This window comes from Macrobrachium nipponense, chromosome 41 (assembly GCF_015104395.2).
Source record: "Macrobrachium nipponense isolate FS-2020 chromosome 41, ASM1510439v2, whole genome shotgun sequence".
NCBI classification, from domain to species: Eukaryota; Metazoa; Arthropoda; class Malacostraca; order Decapoda; family Palaemonidae; genus Macrobrachium; species Macrobrachium nipponense.
This window is the reverse complement of record NC_061102.1, coordinates 30,531,259-30,558,758: the sequence shown is the minus strand read 5'-3', so window position 1 is coordinate 30,558,758 and position 27,500 is coordinate 30,531,259. Positions and strand designations below refer to the sequence as shown.

The following is a 27,500-nucleotide window of genomic DNA, read 5'->3' as shown; positions in this document are numbered from 1 at the left end:
CAGAATATAGAATTTGGGTAATGGTCAAGTTCTGAAATGGAAACTGAAAATAAAAACGTTTGAAAGTTGTAACAGGAGGAAAACCTTACAGTTGCATTATGAATCAGTTGTTAGGAGAGGATGGAAAGTAAATTGGAAGAAAGAGAATTTGAACGGAGATAAAGCTAAAGTAATGAAAGGGGTTGCACTAGCCACCAATGAAGGTGCTAGAATAAAGAATAATCCAGATTTCGCTCTATAGTCTCTGATAATTAAACATTTCACGGTCATAAAATAGGACACACAATATAACAGAACTGAATTCTATCATGGGTTATTTGAAGAAACACTATCATGTCATCATGCTGATAAAATAGCCAATCTGTGACACTATAAACACTTGAAATATATGATAAAGCAGTAAAGACTCATGTTTAATGTGATATGAAGCTACTGCTCCCATTCCTCAGTCAAAGCTTCGATAAAAAGAAATTGGGGAAAAAAGGAAGCTCCAGACTCCTCAATCTTAATAAAGAAGCAAATATACCCAGACGGCGAAGACAGGTTTTAGGCAAAACTCTATGAGAAATGGGACCGGTATCAGTCCACTGCAGCCACACAGGAGACGAATGCCTCTTCCAAGACTTCCAAACTAAAAGGAGATTATGTGTGTGTGTGCGCGCGTATATGTGTGTATACATACATATGCATACATACTTTATATTATATAATACATATATTCTGAAGTAAATCCTTTAGGCTTTATAACTGGATGTCAAAAACAAGATCACATGAACATAAATAATTATAGAGCTGGACTATAACTTTCATTTCTAATCAAGAGCTGAAAAAATCATGCACAATCAATTTTCGTGCGAAAACAAATTTACAAATTCACAATAAAATGTCATGTGATACGTATGTATAAAATATTATAATATGGACACTTTCAGCTGTAATATTACAGATGAAGTAGGGCTAATGAGGTTATCACTGAACTTTGAATGCCAATAAAGCAGTAAAACGCGAACTGCAAAACTAAAAACCATATTGGAAAAGTCAAAGCAATGATTTAAGATGCCATAGAAATTAATAATAATAATAATAATAATAATAATAATAATAATAATAATAATAATAATAATTCCCCATGTTACAAAAAGCTCGCGCAGCACTTTTGAATTATGTTGATAAACATCGCCAGCAACATTTTCCGCAACACGGGAAAAATATCACCTACAGCATTTTCACCTTGCAAAACAACAAAAGAGGACACCTTCCCACGCCTTAATAATAATAATAATAATAATAATAATAATAATAATAATAATAATAATAATAATAATAATAATAATACCTCGCCACGTTGCAAAGAACTAACGCAACACTGATTCAAGTTTTGAAACACCGGCAGCAACACGAATCCAGGTAATAATGTCACAGGAAAAAAAGTCACATGGAAAAATGTCACAATTTCGGCTAGAAAAAAAAGGTCACAGGAAAAAATAAGTCGCATTAATCATTCCTAGACAGTGACCCCAAGGGTTTTAACCCGGTATGCATCCACCTTTGCGGCGTATTTAGTACAAACTCGTTGGGGATTACAGTAAAAAATATAAACAAAAGACTGTAAATTAATTGTGACTTTATTTCCTGTGACATTATTACCGGCTACCCAGCTACACCACCTCCATCACGGGATGAAGCACGGCTGGCTGAAAGTTCCATGGGTCGCGGATCATACAGCTTTATACATTATAGAGGAAATCGATTCTTCGGCGTATTTTTTACTTATTTTATCCTTATTTGACTCAGCTCTTATATCAGCTTTTCTTTATTTATATAGATTTTTGGCATTATGCCAAGCACTGGGGCAACTAAGGCCATTCAGCGCTGAAACGGAAATTGACAGTAAAAGGTTAGGAATGTGTTACAGAAGGAAAACTTCGCAGTTGCACTATGAAACAACTGTTGGGAGAGGGTGGACAGTAAGATGGAAGAAAGACAATATGAACGGAGGTACAGTAAAAGGAATGATAGTAGTTGCAGACTGGGGCCGAAGGGACACTGAAAAGGACCTCAAGTAATGCCTACATTGCACCGAATGAGGTGCACTGACGGCACTACCCCCTTACGGGGTATATCAGCTGCTTGGAAACTATTATTCCTCCAAGATCAGCTGTTGTCACATACATCAGTGGTATCTGTTCTTTTCTTTGTATTTAACTTCTGCTAAACTTCACCTCCTCGCAAAAGAACAAAAAGGACTCCACCTCCACCACCATCTTCCCGCGTGGTCATCCAACACTCGAGACTGACGCTGCTCAGGAGCGGGAAGGACACTGGAAAGGATCTGTCCCTGGGGACTCTGAGAAATGACCTCCGTAACAAAAGACTCCTTAATGGCATTCTTCTCGGCAACCAGAGCTGCATTAGGACTCCATTCAACTTAATGACTCGCCCTCAGGACATATCATTTCATTGGGCGCCCTCCTCCTGCCGTGGGGGAACACTATTTACCTTCATTCGACTCTCTTTGCCTTATCCCCTTCGGAAAAGCCGTCTTGGTTTTGAGTTTCTTTACTTGACAGTTACTGTGAAGTACTTTACACTCACACAATTTCTTTAATTGACAGTACAATACTGCACTCACACAATTTCTTTAATTGACAGTACAATACTGCACTCACAATTTCTTTAATTGACAGTACAATACTGCACTCACACAATTTCTTTAATTGACAGTGCAATACTGTACTCACACAATTTCTTTACTTGGCAGTACAATAGTGTACACTAGCACAATTTCCTTAAGTGACAGTACAGTACTGTATATTCACACAATTTATTTAACTGACAGTATGTACTGTATACTCACAATTTCTTTGACAGTACAGTGCTGTACACTCGCACAATTTCTGTAATTGACAGTACGTATTGTACACTCACACAATTTCTTTATTTGGCAGTACAGTACTGTACACTCATAATATACTTAACATTACAGTACTGTACATTCATAGTTTATTTACTTGACAGTACAGTACTGTACACTCATAATTAATTTCTTGGCAGTACACTACTGTACATTCACACAATTTCTTTACTTGACAGTACAGTACTGTACACTCATACAACGCTTAATTTTCTGTTTGCACTGTTCCAGTCTATTTTTTTTTTAAGTTTTAAGATTCCATAACATTATATGTTATGATTCATACTCAGTTCTACCTGTATTTTTTTTTTTAACCTTTTTCCCCTAAAACGTTGTGGGTTTTTTTTTTTTTTTTTTTTTTTTTAATGGAGCTGGCATTACGCCAGCACGGGCTCTTGCTAGTAAGGCAGTCTGAAATCCCTATTACAGTTTGGAAAGGAAATTCACTGCTTTCATGCTGGCCCCACAACAATGTTTGTAAGTCATGATTATAATCATAATAACATACGGAGTTATCCTATCTTATTTGCCTTTCCGGACAACTTTTATGTTTTTGTTGGTAATATTTTATTTACATAACTTGACGTAAAGAGGCGTGAGTTGAAGTATTCTCCTTACAATTAGTAAATGCATCTATTAAAAAAGAAGGCAATATCAAAATAAATTAATAAAACCCGAAAGACAAAAGTAAGCAAAGAATACAGCAGTAAGGATGTGAATAGACTGACACACTATTACAAACTTCAATAAAATCTTTTGTGAAACAATACGAATATAAACACTGATTCTGTGCAAATAATAGAGTTTCCTAAACTCTGTATAACACATGGAAATTCCTCCATCCTTTAATATGACTCGGTTGTAATTTAAGGTTTACAGAGTTTATTTTAAGCAGGGTGTTCATGCCACTATTTCAACTTTAATATCGTCCCCAAAAATATAAACACTCTTATGAAGGTTGAATCAGATATTCAGAATTTTTTTACGCAAATATTTTTCTGGCAGCATTTTTCTTGAAAAGTGTGGGAGTTGTAAAATTAAATCCCCACTAGCTAACTAACTATGGTGTCTATATATATATATATATATATATATATATATATATATATATATATATATATATATATATATATATTCTGTAACAGAATTCCATCTAATAAATTCTGCCTATAACAACACTAGAGAGAGTAGATTTTCTAGTGTTATATCTCGGAAACGACGGGTTCCCTCAACTGTCAGTTAAGGGAAACGGCTGTTTCTGAAATAGAGCTCCGTGTATAGTATACTCATTTTTCTACGGAAGATGAACTTCTCGTTTCGACTCGAGAGACCTAGCAAATGCCTATCACTTGTCACTTGCCGATGAAGCTGAAGCAACTGAATAAAAGAAGACAACGTCTCAGCTTCCCTAACACCAATATCGACATTTTGACCTTTACAATATCTTCGTAATGCCTTCATTCATCCCTTCCTCTGAGCTGCAACCAACCATGCAAAGCTGTCGCACAGAAATTGCTCTAGTCTGCAGAAAATCGTACCCTTGTTCTATGACCTTTAAAATATCCTGTAGTGTAAACATACATACACGCATTATATATATATAATATTCATTATAATGATATGTGTATGGCGCTGAAATAATTCCTTGCCTCCTGACAGAAAATAAAACCAGTAACTATGAATAACTGAAATAGGCTTTTTCTAGACTCGTCAGATTCGAGCCATTCCCCATGTAAGTGAATATTCGCCCTACGTAAACTTTCACACAAACATGCTTTGAGTTAGGAAATTCCGGTGCAAAACTCCGTTGGCAAAGGGTTGTCATCTATAAAAAGTTGACGACACTAATTGCTATGACTACATAAACCTTCGCACTAAGCTTATCTAAATAGTTGATATATACGTCATAAAACCTTAGATTTTCAGTCATGGCCAATACAGTACCAAATACCTTTTCAATTAAAAAAAAAAAAAAAAACTCTCATTAGAGAATAGATTATAAAATTTTTGCAACATAAAACTATCAACATGTGCTTTTAACTACTACTTTTTTATTATTAAAAAAAATTCATGAGACGGTTAGTCCTATCAAGATCATATTAGAAAACCACTGATAGATATTTTACAAAGTACCAAGAGACAGGCAAGACAGACCAAAGCGGGTCAGGCCCCACGAGTGTTTCTCAATGAGCTTGACTCTTAACCGATGACCAACACACTTCGTGAAGAGATGAAGTGAATTCAATGAAATAATTTAGGAATTACCGGACAGGGACACCGAGGAACGAGGACAAAGAAATCCACATTAGGAAATTCATACGTTACCTAAGACCGATTAAGCTGGCTGACTCGTCAGTTTGTGACTTACTCTATTTGTGGTGCTGGCAACCCTGGCTCGTACAACAAAGATTAAAGAGTGGAATGAATCCAGGCTGTTTTGATACAATGACGAAAGTACTGTGTGTAGAACAATGAGAAGGAACAGGTACATTTCCGAAATTAAGAAATATCAACCGATGATAATATTTATCATTCCCGACCTCGAAAAACATCCAAGACAGCGGGGTTGCAAGATGAAGGGCAGACCGTTCTCAACAAACATCAATGTACCAAGGTTTAAGCTATAATTCATTTTATCTCGCCATCATTTTGCAAAAATGCTAAATTCACGAATGAGAATTACATATATATAGAAATGATCCTAGAGCACCTTGCAATAAATGCAAGCCAACTAACATACTTTGTAATATCCTGAAAGATAATAAAACAACGAAGAGTATAAAAGAAACAGAAACAATGGCATAAAAAACGACAATGACACTGAACATGAAAATATGCCGCCTCACATATGCTGAGAATTCAAAGTCAGGCATTTCCACCAAATAAAGGCACTACGATGAGAAGAGAGAGAGAGAGGGATGAGAGAATAGAGAGAGAGAGAGAGAGAGAGAGAGAGAGAGAGAGAGAGAGAGAATGGCATTATTGAGTAAGCACGTATGAAGGGAGTAGTGCCGTGACACCATCATAATCCAGCCACTGAGCTTGAGGGTTCTTGCAATTCAACCTTGCTCGCATCACCTCACGAGATCACCCGAAGCAATATAGTCGGGGCGAATGGGAGAATCGGGAGAGGGTGTCACAGGGGGCGACAGCCTTTGAAATACACAATTTCCGACGGAAATGTAGACGGAGCCTGCTCCACAGGATCAAATAAATGACAATATTCACATTAAAACACTGAACAAGTAAAAACCCTGACGAAACCAGAAAAAAATGGCACAGACAAGTATAAAAAAACAGACTTTAGGCCAAAGGTAAAGCGCTCCAAACTATGAGGTCATTCAGCGCTGAAACGGAAATTGAAAGGAAAAGGGTTTGAAAGGTGTAACAGGACGAAAACCTCGCAGTAACACCGAGAGTAAGAGAATATGAACAAAGGTACAGTCCAAGGAATGCCGGAGATTGCAACAAGGGGCCGAGGGGACGCTGCACAGAACCTTAAGCAATGTCTACAATGCACCGCATGAGGTGCACTGATGGCACAAACAAACGACGCCCCCCCCCCCCCCAGGGAAGCCACAGACAAGACCTCGAGGGAAAAAGCCACAGTGCAGATCACAACAATATGAAAGCTTATCACAATCAATCAATTCTAAGGCAAATACTAAGAAACCGCGACTCACTATGTGGAAAAAGAAAAGAAAAAAAATGTGTGTGCACACACGAGACAAGAGAGGGAGGTGGAGCTAGAGATAGTCTCTTAATGGGCAGTTCATTCTGCTATTGTTATCAGCTGACTCGAGGCCGTATTTCAAACAAAAGAAACAAAATTCGAAAGCTGACTGCTATTGTTAAGACCCACGTCGCACATTCTGGTAGCAGATGCTGGCCTCGGGATGCGCGTGCGTGCGTGCGGGCGTGTATGCGTGTGTGTTTGCTTTCTACTGGCTTACCTGAGTATATAAATCAATATTAAAAACTGTTCAAAAATGTAACTGATTCATTAAACTATTGGGAGAATAACAAAATATATGTTTATCTTCTGCATCATGTGAAACATAAAAACGTTCGTGAATCTAGCTTTAGGAAATTCAAAAAGTCTCAAAAGGAACGGTTTACCTAAATATTTAAAGCAACAAAATCATGTCGACCATTTCACTATATTGCCTGCATATCTAAACTAATTTAATAATAAAACGTCAGACTACAGTTATGTAATTGATATTTAAATCGTAATAAAAAACTTCAAGTATAAAATTACCTAGTCTATACACAGCATTAAAACCATTAATCAAACAATGATTCACCTGCTTAGCTTAAATAAATAAAGAATCTAAACCAGTATATTTGGTAAACTCCCAGAAAGTTTTTATGAATTATAAATTTTGTTTCAAGCACTTGACTAACTTTGATATTTCAATTCAAAAATGTATTTCAGACACCTTGATACTTCATCTAAATATACCACTATTTTACAAATTGTAGTTTATCTACAGGAGGAAAAATGTGGATGCAAACAGGTTCAAACAATAATTACTGGGTGGATTTTCCAAATTATGAAACCTTCATGGGACATCTGTAAAGATATGCCATTCCTACATCGCTTACCTCCAGTGAATATTTTCACCAAACCTCACTAATATATGTGAATTATCATCAGCCGTTTTCCTACGGTTAAATTAAAAAAATGTTCACTGGTTCCCAATTATCTTAACCTAATGACCAACCGAACCCAATCCTAACCTCTCAGGCGAAGATAAACATTGGTAATCGCGGTGGTGTTGTCGAATTTGAGCTATCATTACGCCAACACGGGATCTTGCTCTTAAGTAACACTTAAACTTGTGAGGTAATTGAAAATTCTTTTTATTTAATTTTACTCCGTAATACATCATAGGCTAAAAGTGAAATCCATTAATTATTTCGAAAACATGCTCAGAAAATATAAACCTAAAGTATATTTTAAAACGATAAACCTCAGGCACATGTAAATGTATTATACACTATAAAAATGTCAAGAATAATGCAAACTTCCTTCGCCAACAAACAACAGAATGGAAGGTGTTAAACAGCACATAAACAATAACATATCTAACACTAACTCCCAGTTCTTGAAATGAAGAAAACTGGAAGAGTAATGTACATCTTCAATTATTTCTTCAATAGATAGACATTTTCATCAAAAGAAATTGTAACTATTCAACACATGCATTATAATATTTTCCAAGATGCGTAAATCCGTACCTTCATATTTGGTTTATTTACATAAAAATATCTGTACAAGCTTAGAAATAATTACAAAACCTAACTGCACAACAAACAGTCAAACAAAAATTCTACAAGTATATGTATTTATGAAAAATAATAGTTCAAAGAATTCCAAGTGCTAGAGTGTGAGGGTACGAGTAAATGCACGGAGCTTATATATTATACTGCAGTTACGTATGTATACATTACGTGCATATATATGTGCAGGAAAAGTTTCCAAATACCTGAGTGATTCATGAATTTTTCTACAGGATATTCGAAGAGGTAAGTTAACAGTAGCTTAAATCAATTATTTGAAAATTATATATACCAAACAAATTTGTAAACTACATTCCTTCTATATTAAATTCGCGTACTAGCAAATATGTGACTCACCACAGATAAATAAATACTGTTAAGAACAAAAATATGTTGTTGCCAATGGGCATCAAATAACCGTGGGTATCAATAATAATAATAATAAAAAAAAAAAAAAACAATGAATCAATAATAAAAATTCTGATGACTTCAACTGTTCCAGGAGAGCACTAAATCATATGATTTCCAAGATATTTTCTTTATGAAAAACTATTCATATGAATTACGCGAGTATTCAGCGCACGCGAGAGAGCGAGAGAGTCGTTTTCTTTGGAGACACGACGGAATCCTAGGAAGAGAAACCTTGTGGATGTGTACGCGCTAGTTTATCAGAGAGAGAGAGAGAGAGAGAGAGAGAGAGAGAGAGAGAGAGAGAGAGAGAGAGAGAGAGAGAGAGAGAGAGAGAAAAAATTATGACCATATTAAATCTCAACGGGGATTCCCCGCCCTATTCTTCTGAAAACCGTTATATATGGGACGCTTTTGCCTTGCATTACACGTAATAAAGCTCCAATAAACTACGTCATAATGTGCGAAGAAAGGCTTCCAGTTCTTATCCTAAAAAAATATATATAATAAACTTTTCTCACAATAAGAAAAAGTGAGGTTCATACTTAAAAGTTAAAATACCGGTCTTTGTGCAATACTTTATATCTCGAGTAAAGGAACTGATGGTTCCCAACGCATTAATGATGATGAATTAATGAAGATGAAATAATTAATATTTATGTAATTACAAGTCTCATAATACAATAAAAATGCCAGAGAGAATAGATGGTAAGATTGACGTTCACATGGGCAGACAATAGTAACGTAGGCGATTCATATTTTTATTAAATTAAGAAATAATAAATAATTTCTCTGAGTTTCACATTAGAAGATCTATATATATCTTTCCTAACATTAAAAAGAATGTTGGCTCCGAATTTCCTTCCATTCCATGCCATCACCTCACAGAATATATATTAATCCAGAATTTAATTAGAAAATCTGAAGATTAATCTACAAACTACCAACGAGCCACAGATCTCAATCATGTGTAAGAAATATACTTTTTTTTTTTGCCAGATTCATAATGAAATAACTTTTCATATTGTGATATTCATAAAACAAAAGTTTATTATACTCCTACAGCGCTCTTTCACAGAATTGGGAGTAAAAGGATAAAGCGAAAAACAAACAAGCATATTAAAACAATTACAGTTCTGACAGTTTTAGTAGTACACAGACTTTAGAGCGTGTGAGTTACACGAAATTTAATTGCTCTTTCCCTCAGAAGGCTATTTGTAAACAATTTAATTAAAAAACTGTATAAAGTAAGAGCTAAAATGAAGGATTATATTCTTACTATGAGACAGAAACGGTGTAAATTAGGAAGACGGAAAAGGGAGCATTGCGTTTAAATGTGAAGTATAAACTGAAAGAGAATAAACATAAACGACGATTATATCTGTGATAACGATGGAGTCAGGAAGTCCTGTTTCTTTTGCGATATATCAATTGTATTTGTACTTTTCTTCATGTGTCAAGTACGCAAAAGGAAGAACATGACGATAGCAACGACAAAATATATACTTGTACTTTTATGATGATGACGGTGAGAACTCCATCCACACCATTACTCCAGCATACGGCACACAAGAAACATCATGATTTGGATGATAACACCAATGACAAGAATTATATGGCAATACTGACGATTCAAACACCACGCTTTCATCAACATATACAAATTCCATATACCTCTTAGGTAAGCTGTAGCTTCTTACCATAAACACCTGTATATTAGTCAGACATCAATATAACTAAGACACCAGACAAGTAAGCATTTCAAAATACGAAAAAAAAAAAAAAAAAAAATACAGTATTCAAGTGTTTAGACATCGGGTCTCCATGTCACGGACACGGTCATACCTCCTTCAGATCCAAACATAAAAAGCAACAAGGCAAAAACCCTTCAGTACACTGACCCAGCATTCAGTATGTGCTCTAATTGCGTCTTATTGGTCAACACTCCTGAGAGCTTCTTCTTCTCTTGAAATAATCTAATAGCAAAAAAAAAAAAATAAATCAATGATATTAAAATAATAAAGCATTCTCTGAACACAATGGATAAAAAAATTAAATATTTAATCAACTGTTTTATGTATATATATATATAATATATATATATATATATATATTATATATATTTATATATATATATATATATATATATATATATATATATACACACACACACACACACATACACACGCATGTATATGCTTAAAAAATCACAGTATATGGACATGATTTCAGTATATAAGCGAATAACATAGGAAAATAACAGGCAGAAGGTCAGTACCTTGTGCCTATCATATGGTATTCGCTTTTATATATATATATATATATATATATATATATATATATATATATATATATAGATATATATATATATATATATATATATATATTATATATATATATACACGTGTGTGTGTGTGTGTGAAAACCGAGGGTCTTGCAAAATCTCAAAAATTCCAACCAATATAGTAGAATGAGCAGTAACCTGCAAATTAATTAACTGGAAGAGTCAGGACACCTTGTAAGCACTCATCAGACCACATACTGAATGCGAGGTCGAGCACAACAAAAACTCAAAACTTGTCATAAGGAGACCATTAAATAATACTTCTTAAGCTAAACCAGCTGCAGCAAAAATTCTTGTGAGGTGTAAGCTTCACGGAACAAAATATTTTGCAAAAACAATTTCCATAAAAATATATTATTAAAATAAACAAAAAGGCCATACCAGTGCAGTGCACTTCCTTGTGTCTGTGAATTCTCTCATCATAACAAGTTTACAGTTTCTACTGTACACAAGCAGTGCAGATTGTACATCATACTCTACGTGGTGGAACAAAACGTGAGTGGGGAGTGGGGGAAGTGACGTGTGAGGTGAGGGGGGAGGGGGTGGCAGTCATAAAGATGCTGGATAAGGTAACAGTGCTAAGGGTAGGCACAACATTCCTGGACACAGAGCTAAAGTCTCGGGATTTTCTGTAACGTCACAGAAGACACTTGTTCCTTGGGGTTTCATTTTCCTCCCAAATTCCCCTTAATCTTGTACCTGCTGGCTTTAATAACATGTAAAATTGGGTGTACAGCACAATATGAAGTGCCGCCTTCTTTTCCTTCACAGTTTATTACCTAAAATCCAAGCCTTACTTGCATTTTTTTTTTCTGTCCCTCCGTTCGAATTTACCACTATACTAACAATGGAAATGCTCACAAATACCACTAAACTGACATATCCAACAAGTTTTTCCATACTATTCTTATCCCTTCCTACATCTGTGTCTTTATCATTAGTAGGGGTTCTCTCCGAGTTCGGTGAATACAAAGACAGCGAGTCTACGACAATTTTTGCCATTAGTTTGTTCTCAGACTCGCACAAGATTTACAGTAAATCATACGATTTATATTTTCATATTTAGTCTGGCAAACTACAGTTGCTTTTCAGGCTGGAATACGTTCCACATAAACAGGCTAAAATTCGAAAGGATGGTAATAGCTTTCCCGTTGAATCTATCTTATGCCCAATGAACAATGCCTATTGTAAATCTATCTTGTGTTAACGACTGAAATTTCAATGACTTTAAAGATGAAAGAATCTTGTCAGATCATTAAATGTGTCATTTACAAAAACAGGCTTCTTTTAAATTTGATTTTGTAAATCGAAGCTGTAAGGGACAAAGCTTTAATTTACTGATCTAATTTACTCTTCAAATTCTGAGATAAGAATAGATCGTATTAAGGTGAGAAGAAGAAAAAAAAAAAAGCCTTCAAATCGAGAGAATCGTAAACAGATGGGGGAAAAAGTATATCTTAGTTTTACCAGACCACTAAGCTGATTAAGAGCTCTCCTTGGGTTGGCCCGGATTAGATATTTTTACGTGGCTAGGAACCAATTAGTTACCTAGTAACGGGACCTACAGCTTATTGTGGGATCCGAACCACATTATATCGAGAAATTAATTTCTATCGCCAGAAATAAATTCCTCTGGTTCCGCTTTGGCCGAGCCGAGAATCGAACTTCGGACCACCCGATTGGTAGCCGAGCGCGAAATCCACTCGTTCAACGAGGAACTGACAGATGGGGTTGAAAAAAATGGAGAAGAAAATGAAACCACTCTGGATCCAGTGACCGAGTTACAGATCGAGACTCTTTGGGTTAAGGATAAATCAAAAAGTTGTGGGAGTGAACAAACCTACTGTCATACCCTTGGCCTGCCCTAATGCTCGATCGCCTGCAGAAGGAAAATGGTTTCGTTAACTACAGGAAAATCACGAGGGTTGAGGGAAGCCTTACGGAGAACCTTCCACCGAAGATCCTGATCATTTGAGGGCGACTGAGCAAACTCGCATTGTTGTTCTAAAGGGCGTGGCGGCGGTGACACCTTCCGGCTCTCGACGCCACAACAACCATTAGAAAACAACCGGCGTTTGCCAATCGAGATCATCCCAATACAATGCAATTTTAGAATGTGAATAAAACTGATGGAGTGAATGTTTATTAGGGGTTTAAGAGCTTCCGAAGACTGTAAGACGCGAGGTCTCATTCAGGGAGCTTTATGTAGACGAATAACTCTTGCATGAGCCATTTCAAGCACTGCTACTTAACACTACTTCTGCCTTAATCTAAAATATGTTACTGAAACTAATAGCCTTCCGGCTACTATAACTAGTTCTGGTAGCTTTCTGCAAAACATTCTGGAATAAAATAAGATTTCTGCAAAAAATAAATTAGTAATTATAACTTAAATTACTACAAGATTTCACAAAGACTAGCTCACTATAAAGGTTGATCAAAAACCACTAAATGAAGTATATTACCTACGTGGAACTCTTAAAGATACTGAGTATCAATCTACGAGGATGTATTAATACCAAAATACTGATGACCTAACACCTCGAAAAACTAGGTTATGCCATGTTAGGTCATAAATACGAAGTTCAATAAACTCTCTGAATCAAACCTGACAACATTAAATTTTCTTTAAATTAAATTTTTAAAAAAGAATTTGACAACTTTACCATGCAGAGGTCAAATCTGTTGGAAAAAAACTGACACAGCATTAGCAGAATATGGCATCACAAAAAATATCACAAACACATGAAACGAAAATATGGGAAGTCTTGATATTAAAAAACAAAACAATCAAGCTGCTCTTGCCATAATAAACCAAGAGGTTCTTTGTTGGGAAACTTGCATCCAAAAGCGTAGAACATTATATAGCAAAAACACTGAAATGTATAAATTAATTTCCTCATATGGTGAGATTATTATTTTCGCACTCAAACTACCTCATTTTTTTTTCTTTTGGGGAAAACCAAAAATACATTGGATCAGAGATGTCTTAAAATTTTTACAAATGTATCCGAGTGGAAAATATAAATGTGACATATAAGCAAATAATATTAAATCCCTGAGAGAAATATAACCTGCGCATTCAGCATCTTATCCTTTTCCTTACATCTAATAGACAAAATTACGATCACAAATGCTGCTCCGCCGTCCGGAGAGAAACAATAAAATTGGCATATCTAAGCCATTATACAAATAAATGACCTCATTCTCTCTCAGAGAGAGAGAGAGAGAGAGAGAGAGAGAGAGAGAGAGAGAGGAGAGAGAGAGAGAGGTGTTAAAGACGAAATTTATGGACTCGTGTTAAGAAGGTGGTCTGGAACCTATCGCCTCGGGACCGGTGGAATTTCTACTGTTGATACGAATTTTAAGATGCAGAAATAAATGACTTTAAGGATATAATACAAGTACCTTGGGATAACATTACAAGAAGCATCATAGTTTGGGATCAAAATTAAGTTTTAGAACAAAACTTGATTTCCGGGTAAAAAGTTCCTTTTCAAACTCATTTAGGTAAAAATAAACCCCAAAACCACAAAACAGTACGAGATTCCAGCTCTCAGCCACCTTGGCTTTCTCCCGTCTCCACCATTAGATCCTTGAACTCCATCTTTATTTTCGGGGTCTATTCATTTTCTTGTTCAACCTCTCCACCTGCTTTTCTTCACTGTCTTCAGAGCTGGATTATCGAAAGTACCCTATGCTTGATTAGCAATTTCAATTCAAGGACTTGCTAAGACCCGGGATAAATAAATAGGTGACTACTTACACTATATATATGTGTATATATACATACACATATATATAATATATATACACACAAAACACATCTGTGTATATACATATATATATATACATACATACATACATATGAACTCTACCAGCTACAAAATATCCAAAATATATAAAGATCCAATGTCAATTTATAGCGCAGCCAATGATTTGACTCGTATTATTCAAGCCATCTTTCCAGTGGAACTTTATCTCCATTTCCAGACTTATATATGGGGCATATTTTACCTCCCAAATAATTCCTCGTTCCTCCAGAATACAGCACAAACACATTTCCCTTCATCTACGAATGTATCAATGAATAATGCGATACCTGACTCTTCATTTTTTTTTTCCTACGGCTCCTTTTGCCCATCTTTCTTGCTAGAAGTCTAGACTAGTATTCACGCCTCTAACTCACGCAAACAAAACCTTTTCATAAGTCTTCCCGAATTACTTGAATAGCTTATAAGAACGGCTCTCTCTCTCTCTCTCTCTCTCTCTCCTCACAATATTCCTTTGCCCCATTCCCCCGAGAGAAGACAAACAACAAACAAAACCTTGGCAGTCTCGTACAAGGTTACGTCACGAAGTCATTTCTGTGCTACAAGAAAGTTGGCCTGAGAGGAGGAAAAGAGGACAAGGGGAAGTGAGGGGTACGGAAAGGAAGAGATATAACTGTCACATAACTTTGAAAAAGATTCCCCTCGGCCCGAAAATGGATTATTTGAAAAATGGTTCACAGGCTTCCCGGCGGAAATCTCAGCGTTTTTGAGGGGCGGATTACGAAAGTTGGACCTGAGAATAATAACACAGAGAGGGAAAAATTACAAATAATTCTAAATGCCAAAATTAGGAATAATTTTGAATTCAGAGTAGCCTAATGCCCTGGACCGATGGAAACGCCAAATGTAGGGGGAAGGAGGATTCAACAAATAAGGGATAGATAATATAATCTCTAATAGATGTAATATTGTGATAGTAAAAGTTAACACAAGCAGGTTAACAGCCATACTTGCATTTGAAAGAGCAATGAAAACATCCTCTCGGTGTGTTTGCTTTGCTAAAGGAAAAACACGCACTTTTGTAGACTTCAAGGAAGACCAAAATAAATACATCCATAAAAGTAGTTACAACTTATAATTTCACACGAACTCTTAATTCTCTTACGGGAGAGAGACAGGTTGGTGAATTGGGGATTCTACGAACGTGTAATATAAAGTACATTTTATTACATTTACGATGCAGGGTACAAAAAAAATAGTATCCAGTTAAAATGATTAGACTAAGTATATATATATATATATATATATTATATTATATTGTGTTTGTGTGTTAACAGCCACAATGATCTCTTCTCAAATACTGTGCATTTTTGCCGACCTGATAAAAATGATCAGTAAATTATATATATATATATATATATATATATATATATATATATATATATATATATATATACATACGTGCGTGTCTAGCGGTCTATGAAGTCTTATGTTAATTGAAGCGTATGACTCAACTTTGCCATACTCGGACGCACCATACACTGTAGTGCAATATTCACAAATTAAATAAAAAATATAGCTTTACTGTCGCGACGATGCGCTGACGTCTGAATTATTATTCCTATTTTCCAAGCTCAAAATATGAAAAACCAGCAAATTCCTTCTGACACAAGTTTCTGACGCCCTACTAAAACGCACTAAAGAAATCTTAACTGGCCAAAGAGTCATCAGAGGCATCTTAAATGCATCTGATGCCAGCTATTTATTTTTTTTTGTTTACATCGAAAAGCAAGTAGCACTCAAAGATAGGGTACAGTATTAGGAACCCGCTTAAATCGACTCTATGTGAATGCAAGAGAATGATAACTTACTATAAGAGATTTTTTCTCTTTTTCAAGTGGTATAGACAGCAGTCTAGATTTCTAGAACCAACACAATAATTTTAACTATTCACGGAACTTGAAGGAGCATAGAAAATGCAGACATAAATCACTGAGGCTACGAATGTATTTTCGTTGGCGGACCAGAACCATACTTCTCGAATTCCTGGCAACACTATTTAGAAGAATGAGCGAAGAAACAGAACATAACAGACTTAGTCGAGGAAATTCATTATTTTTGGTCACACGCTAACAGCGAAGATACAAGCGTGAATGGTTTTATATTTGACACAATTTGCAATGTCATCTGTAGACACAAGACCAGCAGTTACTATTTTGAGTACAGGAACAGACTGTGTGAACTTGTCAACTGTGGGGTTACAACCACCCAACATCGTGAAAAAAACCATGGTAAATATCCTTAGAGAGAGAGAGAGAGAGAGAGAGAGAGATAACAGCTTTTCTAAGAGCAATATCTCACAGACAAACGGGCAGGCATTAATCAAAATATAATGCCAAAAGATTAGGGAAAATCCTACAAATAAACGAAATAGATGACCAAAGAAAACCCGGCAATAAAAACAAACGCTATAGAATAAACCTTATTCGAAAAAAAACCTATATAAATGACACCGGAAAGAATAAGTTTGAGATAAATACAAACAAAAGCACAAAGACCCTCGGAGCACTGTTTAGCGTCACGATTTCGTTATAACATTTGTCCCATACTAAGAAATTCCACTGGATACTCTTGAGCTGCAGAACTAAAATAAAGGGTAACTCGTACCTAACTTTAATGAATAGCCTTCACTCAAAAATAAGTACATAGGAAGCAGGGAACATACTTATGCTTTTCAGAATATATTATTTCAATTTCTTCATCCCACGAATAATGAAAAACTTACAGAACAGCTACCTAAATCTGAAAGATAATTACAACTATCAACTAATCGACGGCCAAAATACATTTTTGGATATGAGCAACTTATCAGTAACAAGGGCTAACGAGGCATACATCTATATATATACACAAGTGTGTGTATGTATATATATATATATATATATATATATATATATATATATATATATATATATATATAAATATATATATATATTACATAAACCCTAGATAAGCTGCAAGCCTCAACTCACTACTAATTCTTTATATAATAATAAATAAATAAAACAGCCGACAGTTCATTTCTAAAGTGAAATCATCCCGTGAGATATAATGCTGAACAAAGTTGGATAACATTCATTCCATTTGGTCCACCATCAAAGAGTCTGATCTCATCTTTCTCCCCTCTTTTTCTTTCAAAAGTAGAGAGGAGCAGCAGCAGCAAAAGAGCGAAAAATGCATTAATCGCAGACGAAATGTTTTAAAACTATCCCGGTTTCCGGAGGAAAAATATGAAACGTAGTATTAAAAAATGCTTTTTGTTTCAACAATAAAAAGCGCTGCATTTTTACTTCCTACAGCCCACAATATTTCCTGGAAACTTTTAACTGCCTCTCCAGAATAAAAGAGAAGCTACGAACGGATTCGTAATCACAGGGAAAGGGATAAAGGAGATTCAAAAGATAACAATAAGGAGAAAGGGTAAGTAGAGGAAGGAGTCTCTGCTTGCTTGCTTGCTTGCTTTCAGCCGGCAGACGCACGGGGTTTATTCAAGGAATTTCTAAGGAGATTATACAGATATTTCTACCGCATATAACAATATGTTTTCTGAAATCTCGCCGCAAGAAAGGAAGCAAAAGTTACATTTTCAGCAGCGGCTTGACAAAGATGACCTTATTTAAAACAGATGGCAACAAACAAACAACTTATTTTTAGAACATGCAACTACCATAGTAACATTATATGTTTCTTTTCCAACAGAAATAAAAGCAAATTAACGATAACTGCTAAAGTGACAAAAATAAAAATAGCATTTTGTTGACAAAGGGAAGAGAAAACCAAAATTGCTACTGCAGTTCAGCGAAAGTTTTTCCTCCTTTTTTTGTCGCATTTATTTCTAATATATAAAATCCTTTCCGTTTTGAACATTTCCAATGCCCCACACATATATATTTATATATAAAATTAAACACTGAACTTTCTCCATTCACACTTCAGCTAATGAATCGTGAATGAAGCCCCTGTACAGAAAGCTTCTATCTACCAGCACTCTGCACTGTTTACCTCTTATCTTGTTCATATTCTTTACTTTCTGAATGTTTAATCCCCTCCTTTCTAAAAAAACATTCTGCATAAAAAGAGTTCCCAGCTAAACAGGCACCTTTCTATAAAAATAAACATCCACAGGAGAAGAAATATTAACTATGATTTACAAAGGAAAATGTCTTGCAAAACCTCCCACCTAAAAGTAATTCTTAACCTATATCTAATCTCCAACTTGGCTGTAGGTACTTCACAAGTAACATTGTCTTATATAAACGTCAATTAACTCTTCCTTCACGGCAGAGCTACAGGGAAATGAAATCACTCCAGAAATGTAAGTCTCGAAGGATATCAATACCATTACTTTTCTTTCTACTTGAACATCCCTGTATCTGATTTTAGACACACACACAAAAAATATCTTTGAAATAATAGAGCAATTTCCAACTAACCTCAAAGAGTAAGGTCTATGTCGATGACAATAAGAATAAATGCTCTTCCTCACAAATGGTACAAGATATATATATACCACGGGCTCTCAAAACTTGATTGGTCACAACGGTCAAACCAAATACGTGGCAACAGGAATATTACAAGTGAAACTCAAGCAACTGCAAAGGTTGGAGAGGAACATACGATTGTACGTTCCTAGAGGGGCCTATCACTAAAGAGAGAACACTCTCGGGCGGGCATGGTAAAGACACTTCCTCCAATGCCAAGGCCTCGTTCATCGTTAATTTCACAAAACAAATTGCCCTTTATTGCGTTCGCCTGGGTTGGAGGTGAAGGATTCACGAAATGGAGACAGCACAAAAGATTCCAGTAACAATAATTTAGGGAAGATACGAGTACAATGAACATCATTCCAGCACCAATTATACTGGAATACGGGTTTTTGTTAAAGATCCTCATAAGAGGATGCGTCTCTGAATTAATGGTCTTTAATGTCAACATGTTGGCTTGCAATATGTAGACCATTACCTATTTAATGCAATTACTGAGTCGTAGTCATTGCTAGAGTTTAAAACTAACAATTACTTCAGCATTCCACTCAAAACGAAAATTAAATTTCGTGAGACCTTTTCCATTTTCGCATATGAGCCCACCATACACCAACAACCACAGCACACAAATGTGAGAGAGAGAGAGAGAGAGAGAGAGAGAGAGAGAGAGAGAGAGAGAGAGAGAGAGAGAGAGAGCTGCAAAGGATTGCAGCAATAAACATTCCAATCCGATTCTGGGAGACTTTATTGCCGCAGCAAAATGCCTACTTGGCCATTCTGCTGACATGAGGCAAATGGAACTTCGCAATAAATCAAAATTACATTCAGGTTCTGGGCTAAAACTTCCCTGTTCATAATGCCTATTCCATTCGCAAGGATGAACTCGAATATCCTAATGGCCTCCTGCTAAATTAGTCATATCCGAAACATATGAGGATGTCTTTTTTTCTCCTTTCCAATCATACAAAAATAAACAAATCTAGGACTAAAGAATTTCTGCTCAATCAGAAGAAGCACATAACCTGTTACATATAGCACATAAAAAGAATTCATAACATTTAAGAGAAGCCCGTCGGTAAGGGCAAAAAGGCAAAAATAGGAAGAACGGGGAAATGAGACGGAACATCATAATTTTGTCTGGAATCTTGACGCACGTAATAAACATCCCTCTAACTGAGGAAAGGCAAGAGGAATTATGAAATGCACACTCACCGTCTAAATTCCGAGGCTTAGTGGTGAGTGAAAGAACTGTCTCAGAACTAAGTAAATAAATAAAACGGATAAAAAAATAAAAAAAAGATGAACACTAAAATGACGCCAATAAAATCATTTTACATCTATGACTGTATTCAAGTCTATCCAAGACGAATCAACAAGCCGATTTATCTAATGATTATTAAAACACTACTCAATCTAAATTCTCAAGACTATAAAAACAATAACCTGTAAATGACATAGATACCGTGATATCGCGGTTCTTCTACTTAATAAAAATACGTTGACTGCTCGAAGTAAAACCGTGAACATAAACTAAATGAAACGAGAACATGTATTATGTCACCACGCACACAATGTTTATTTCGTATATGTTTTCACCTTAATCTTAAAATGTATATTCTTTTACCCTTTGCTTCTTATAATTTACTTTGCTTGTTTTTTGTCATTTTGCGATGCAATTTTAACTCAATTTTCAATTATATATAATTTTAACCTTCACTTCTTTGAAATTTACCATGTATGTATTTTTAGATTTTCACGGTTTTATTTTGTTTTCTTTTATAGCTTGAAAATGAAGCCTGGAGATTTGAAACGTCGCAATAAAGTATATACATGAACGTTTTCTGGTGTACTTCCGTGCCTCCTTGTTTATATATAATACACATACACACACACACACACACACACACACACACACACATATATATATATATATATATATAGATATATAATATATATATATATATATATATATGCAAACAAAAGCAAAAGCGAGTAAACTACAAAGAGAGACGTTTTACAATTTTACAATACACACTATCTTATCATTTCACACGCACTAAACTTAGAAAATATTCAGTAATAACGGTGAAGTATCGTAAATTGCATGTGTATTAGCACTGCAATTAGGGTTCTACTTAATTACAATTTATTCAAGAATGGAAGTGCTAATCTTTATAGAACGGTCTGTTTAAATTCACCAGGTCCTTTAGGGCGGGAGCGTGAAGCTATTCAAGGCTGCTCTTATGGAAGATGAGAAAAATTCTGAATAATCTCAAAATTCTCTTTACGGTCCACCTTCAGCGAACGAAAATTTTGCTTGCATTTGTTTCAATAAAAAAAATACTCAACCGTAAAAATCAGTACAACTTCGATAACAAGAGTGATAATGAAAATCACACTGGGCATTTCTTTTTATTCTTTACTGAACTAATTTCCTGATGAATAACATTATTCCGTACATTGATTTTCTTATCTTGAAAATCAGTCTTTTAACTGATATCTCAACTATGACGGATTAGGAACGCATACAACTAAGAAATATAATTTCATTTTTTATTGTATTTTACATAATATTTACCATTCCTATAGGACGCATCAGTCGCCAGACTAAGTTTTTTTTAACCATTTCATTAGTGAATTGAGAAAGAAGCGCCAGTTAGTCATATACGTATGTGCCTACTTCTTGTTATCAAGGCTACAAGTGATGCAAGTGCAAAAGCAGAATACAAATCAAAATATCTAATTTGCAGCTTCAGACCTCAATAGAAAAATGCAACAGGTAAAAGTACAGTGCTAATTCACATTTTTTTCTATATGTACAAAGTTTTACTGTTTTACGTATTAACGTTTCTCCTACGGGTCTGATTCCTAGAAACAGACATTGCAAGGTCTACTGTGAATGCTTACATATTCATAAACGAGTCGCAGTGCAGGTTTACACATCAACAAATACGTACATATACAAATCTCCCAGTCTATACTCTGAATGCATAAATGTATGCATATAAAACTATTCTATATAATTACATATCAAATACAAATGTAAATGAATATATATATATATATATATATATATATATATATATATATATATATATATTATCTGTTTCATGAAGATGCAAGAATATGCGATTTGCTCCACAGGGACAAATGGGGAAAATCTTGCTACCTGAATCAAACAGCATCAGTATTATATACGCAAATACAACAAAAGCAATGCAATCAATGTATACATTACGGCGAATGTAATGGTGTAATAGGCTGGACAAGAAGCAGAATATTGTTCAAAAGTAGTAAGTAATTATATAGGGTGGTGCTTACTGGAGAGTGTTTGTACTCGAACTAGCAATAATGAGGACTTCAATGGGAATACAGGACTTGACAAAACAGATCCTCTATTAGTAAATATTGCCCAACAACAATATAATATTGACAAGGTCTTGTTTACTCCTTGACGATCATTATGTAGTGTGAAGAACGGCGTTTCTCTTGTTTTTTATTTTTTTTCTGTTTGCAAATATTACGATGTATGTTTTGAACTACTGTGTACTTTAGTCAATAAAAGCTCTTGAAAATGGCCGGTGGAGGCCGAAACGGTAGGGCAACTTGAACAACTTTCTTCAATTTCCCTATGGAGCAAATCGCATATATATAACATAGATGTTAAAAGTTTTACGTTTATATTTATGAAAAAAAAAATCTCGATAACCCGAGCCCCCACCTTTCCTTTCATTCGTCGGTCTGCTTCACTGTTTAACATTTCATCGATCAAGACTTGATTAAAAACAACGTCTGCTAAGTGGAAAAAAAAAAAAATAGATTTACGGTAATCCTGACTCCCTTACAAATCTTTCCAAACCTTTTATCCTTGCTGGGCACAACTTTTTCTCGCTAGGCAAAACAAACTGAATAGCGGCTGGTGCAAGGACGCCATTACTTTTTATGACAGCAGATTCAGAGGGGAAAATAATTATAACTGAATTTCCTGCCGCCGAAGGCCTCTAATTGTCGACAGAATTACTTCTTTGGCCACCCTAAGAAAGATCTCTGGAAGATAAGAAGTTGTGTGTTTTACGCCCGGGCCTGTCCACTGGTGTCACTGAGGATTAAGACCTGTCGCGGAACACTCTCGCCCCGTTTTCCCTTCTCCATCCCCCCCCCCCCCCCCTCCTTTTCACAACTGTATTTTCAACAGATCCTGATGGCTGTAAACAACCGGCCCTCCCCCCTCCCCTTATCGTCATGACAACGGCAATCAAATTACACACCCACCACTGGATCATGGGGGAGATACCAACACACACACACACACTTGAAAGCTTTGCAGACTCGTTACAATGATTTTCGTTATAGGTTGAACTGTCTAAATGAATTCGGTGAAATCAGTTCCATTCTCATTTCCAAAAAATCGACATCGTACGAAGCTTATTTCTCTCTTTCTTTTTGATTCTAGCAAGTCACTATATGAGGTTGCTAATAACACGACGTTTTTTTTTTGACAAAAAATTAAGGGTTGTGCCAAAAGACAACTGGGTTGCCCGAATGTGCCATAACGAGGCTGGACCACATACTTTGAAAGGCAAAATGAGAAATATATATTTTTTTATATATATACTAATATAATATATATATATATATATACATATATATAGATATATAATATATATATATATATCGTATATATAATATATATATATATATACATACATATATGTATATATATATATATTTTATATATATATCGATATATATATATATTATATATATATATATATAGATATATATATACACAAACACAGGTAAGCATCCATAAGCTTTATGCACACAAGCAAAATCAAAATAAGAAACATCTATCTGCCCTTAAGAAAAGTTATAAATGCTAGAAAAATAATAACTAGTTTCTTGCAACCAGCGCTTTCCTCTCTTGTCTTGACTCCCCCCCTCCTCCTCCTGTGGCCTTCTCAGCCCCAAGGACCCAAATGACCAGACAGCCGTTGCCTCGGTAGACAAAAACCCAATGTTTTCTTTTCCGATAACACGAGAACCTTCCAAATGTTTTCTGTGTCACTGCCCGTGTTTACCTCGATAAATATAAGTTCAAGGTTTTGCGCTTCGCAACAGCAAATACCCACTTCTTCCACATATACGCCGTTGTTAATTCCCGTCTGTCTACAATGTGGAAAAACACTTAGAAGTTGTTGGGAGAACAGGATTTATGTTGTTTAGAAGGTAAATTAATTCAAAATAAGACTGAAATATACATTTGGAAGCTTTTGGGAGAACAGAATTTGTGTTATTTAGAAGGTAAATTAATTCAAAGTAAGACTAAAATAACACTCCGTTCAAAATTCGATTAAACTTCTCCAATTTATGGTTTTGAATGTAAAACAAATTTTCTTCCTGTCATAAAGCAATTAAGAAGGTTAGACTCGAAAATGATCTCTATGGCTAAATCTAAATCTAAATGTGAGAGAGAGAGAGAGAGAGAGAGAGAGAGAGAGAGAGAGGAGAGAGAGAGAGAGAGAGAGAGAGAGAGTTGCAAAATCTTTATGTAATAATTTCATTCCAATTTAAAATTCTTTCAAGCCAAATACAAATACCGACAGAGGACATTTTGCAAAGAGAAGTTATTCCTTTAATACTTTTATAAATACAGGTACGGCAGCAAACACAAATAATAAATAAATATATTTATAGACATCGTTTAATTCGTTGTTCACCAGGAGCAGAAGCGCTTATCATAATATTCAAATCAAGGCGATATTTTTTGATGGACAACCAAAACTAACCTTCTTTCAATACACTACCAGCAACAGCCAGCAGAGAAATATATATAAATTCAAAAATTAGAAAAAAAAATTCTCGGCACATTTCAAGACAAAGACGTAACATTTTCTTTTTTAATAAATGAGGCGACACGAAGCGTCACCCGAAAAGCGCCGTCAAAATATGTGCCATTTGTAAAGTACCTCCTCCATCGGAAGCGTAACCTTTCGACTTGGGGTCCCCCGTCAATAAATGAGACTCTTCTAAATGAAAGTTCTCAATAAATTAAATGAAGCGTAAGTGTGTGTATGTATTTATGTATGTATGTATATATATAATATATATAATATATATATATATACACATACATACATATACATACATACACACACACACACACACACACACACATATATATATATATATATATATATATATATATATATATATATATATAAATAATAAATATGTAGAGTGAATTCGACCTTATGCTAATCCTGTAATGTCAGTTTGGATACTAAGCCTACTTGTACGATGTTTTTGCTCTGTTTTGATCAATTGTGCCTCAAGTAAAGGGTCGTGTAGACCGAAAGATCTTGGCAATTCTAGTCTTTTCATTTTCCTCCGTGGCATCACCTTTATTTATACATAGAATTTCGGGATCAAGTTATTCATATATATATATATATATATATATATATTATATATATATATATATATAGCATATACTCGTATTGTGGTTTATACTAATTTTTTAGCCTTACTCTTGCATACACTGACTGCCAACTTTCTCTTCAACAAAACATTGTCAAATTCTGTTGACACAACCTAAAGTTTTTGTTCTCTTTCTTGAACTAATAATGTATATGAGAGAATAGCCATTCCACACTCCATCAACAACACTTAATATCACTTCATATAACGTCCTTCCTATGATTTCTGGCATTCACTAGCTCCAAAAAAAAAAAAAAAAAAAAAATGGCAAAACATCCTTGTCTCAGACTACACTTACACCAAACCAGTCACTCCCAAATCTAAAAAGTGTAGCTTAAGCTTTACCTTCATCATAAACTTTTAATTGCTCAGAACAACTTTAATTATATGCCAAAAATACTTTATTAGCACCCGGACCCCCTCACGTTTTCCTTATCAATTTGTATCAGTTCAATCATGACCATTTTAAAAGTCCTTTTTCCTCTATAATTCCATACTTATGACGTCACTGTTTCATAAAGACTTGATCCAAGAAATGAACTGAACTGAATCGAATTTAGGCCAGAGGCCTATGAGGTCAGGTCATCTGAGCGCTGAAGCGGAAACTGACAGTAAAATCTTTGCACGGCGTAACAGGAGGAAAACCTCAAAGCAGTTGCACTATGAATCAATTGATAGGAGAAGGTGGAAAGTAAGATGGAAGAGAGAGAATACGAAAGGAGGTGAAGTAAAAGAAATGAAGGGGGGTTGCAGCTAGGGGCCGAAGGCACACGCTGCAAATAACCTTAAGTAATGCCTACAGTGCACCACGTGAGGTGCACTGCCGGCACTATCCCCCAAAGGATTGATCCAAGAAACTTCTTTCTTCCTTCTGTCAACTGTCTCATTTTTCCAGCTAAAATCCTACCAAATACCTTGACTGGCATAATAAATAATGCTGTATACTTTAGAAAAATTTTTAAAATTGCAACAATTCCAACCACTCTTCGTTTCCATGGCAGACCCATTACAATATTTCAACACCATTTTCATCGGCACCGAATTCCCCTCATCCTGAGAAGCAGAATGCTACTAACAGGCGGTTAAATGCAAAATGCCTAGGAAGAATGGGTATTAAGTAATCAGACAAAACACAAAGTATCATTAGCGGTATTATTTTGAAAAATAAGCTCAATTACCGAACTGAACAAGAAACCACCAATCAAAAAATGCTGTGAATTGCACCCGAGAGGTTGTCACATAATGCAAAGCGCTTATAGCTTTAGAAAACTATATAATTAAGTTACTTGACGTTCGGCTTATGGCAGCAATCGGGGTAGCTGCCAAAATCAGATAAATTGCTGATATAACCCGACCTACCATAATGTAGGATCATAATAAAAAAATAATTTCCCTGTAATCAACTCCTAGAAAATGAGATCTCTTATCGACTTCATTATCCCAATTACGTCCGAATAATTATCTGTCATTAATTCAGTTTTACGCCAGAAATTACGATAGTCATTTTTCCACGAGTAGTTGCCAATAAATGCAAAATGTCAACCTTCAGGGGCAACTTATTAATCGCCAAAAATTACTCCAAAATGAGAAGTATAAAATTAATCTTATACAAAGGAAATTCGTTCAGCTCATCACTTCCCTAACTGGATATTAAAGCGACCAGTTGAAAGAATGTATAAGAGGAAAATGTGAAGAAAACTTTGAGATATCTAAAAGGAAATATTAAAAATTAGCCTGATTATATTAAAAGT

The 27,500-nt window shown here is 35.2% G+C and overlaps 1 protein-coding gene across 19 annotated transcripts in view; it reads right to left on the bottom strand.

The window, feature by feature from the left end:
- The window catches only part of LOC135212647 (calcium-dependent secretion activator-like), a 1,046,064-nt gene that overhangs the window by 696,317 nt on the left and 322,247 nt on the right, over window positions 1–27,500 (bottom strand). For 18 of the 19 annotated variants that reach the window (XM_064246274.1, XM_064246275.1, XM_064246259.1 and 15 more), the window contains exon 3: window positions 12,793–12,831. The exons of the other annotated variant lie outside the window; for it this stretch is intronic. In XM_064246274.1, the coding sequence (XP_064102344.1) occupies window positions 12,793–12,831 (39 nt within the window). The remainder of the gene's footprint in view (window positions 1–12,792; window positions 12,832–27,500) is intronic. 19 annotated transcript variants of the gene reach the window in all.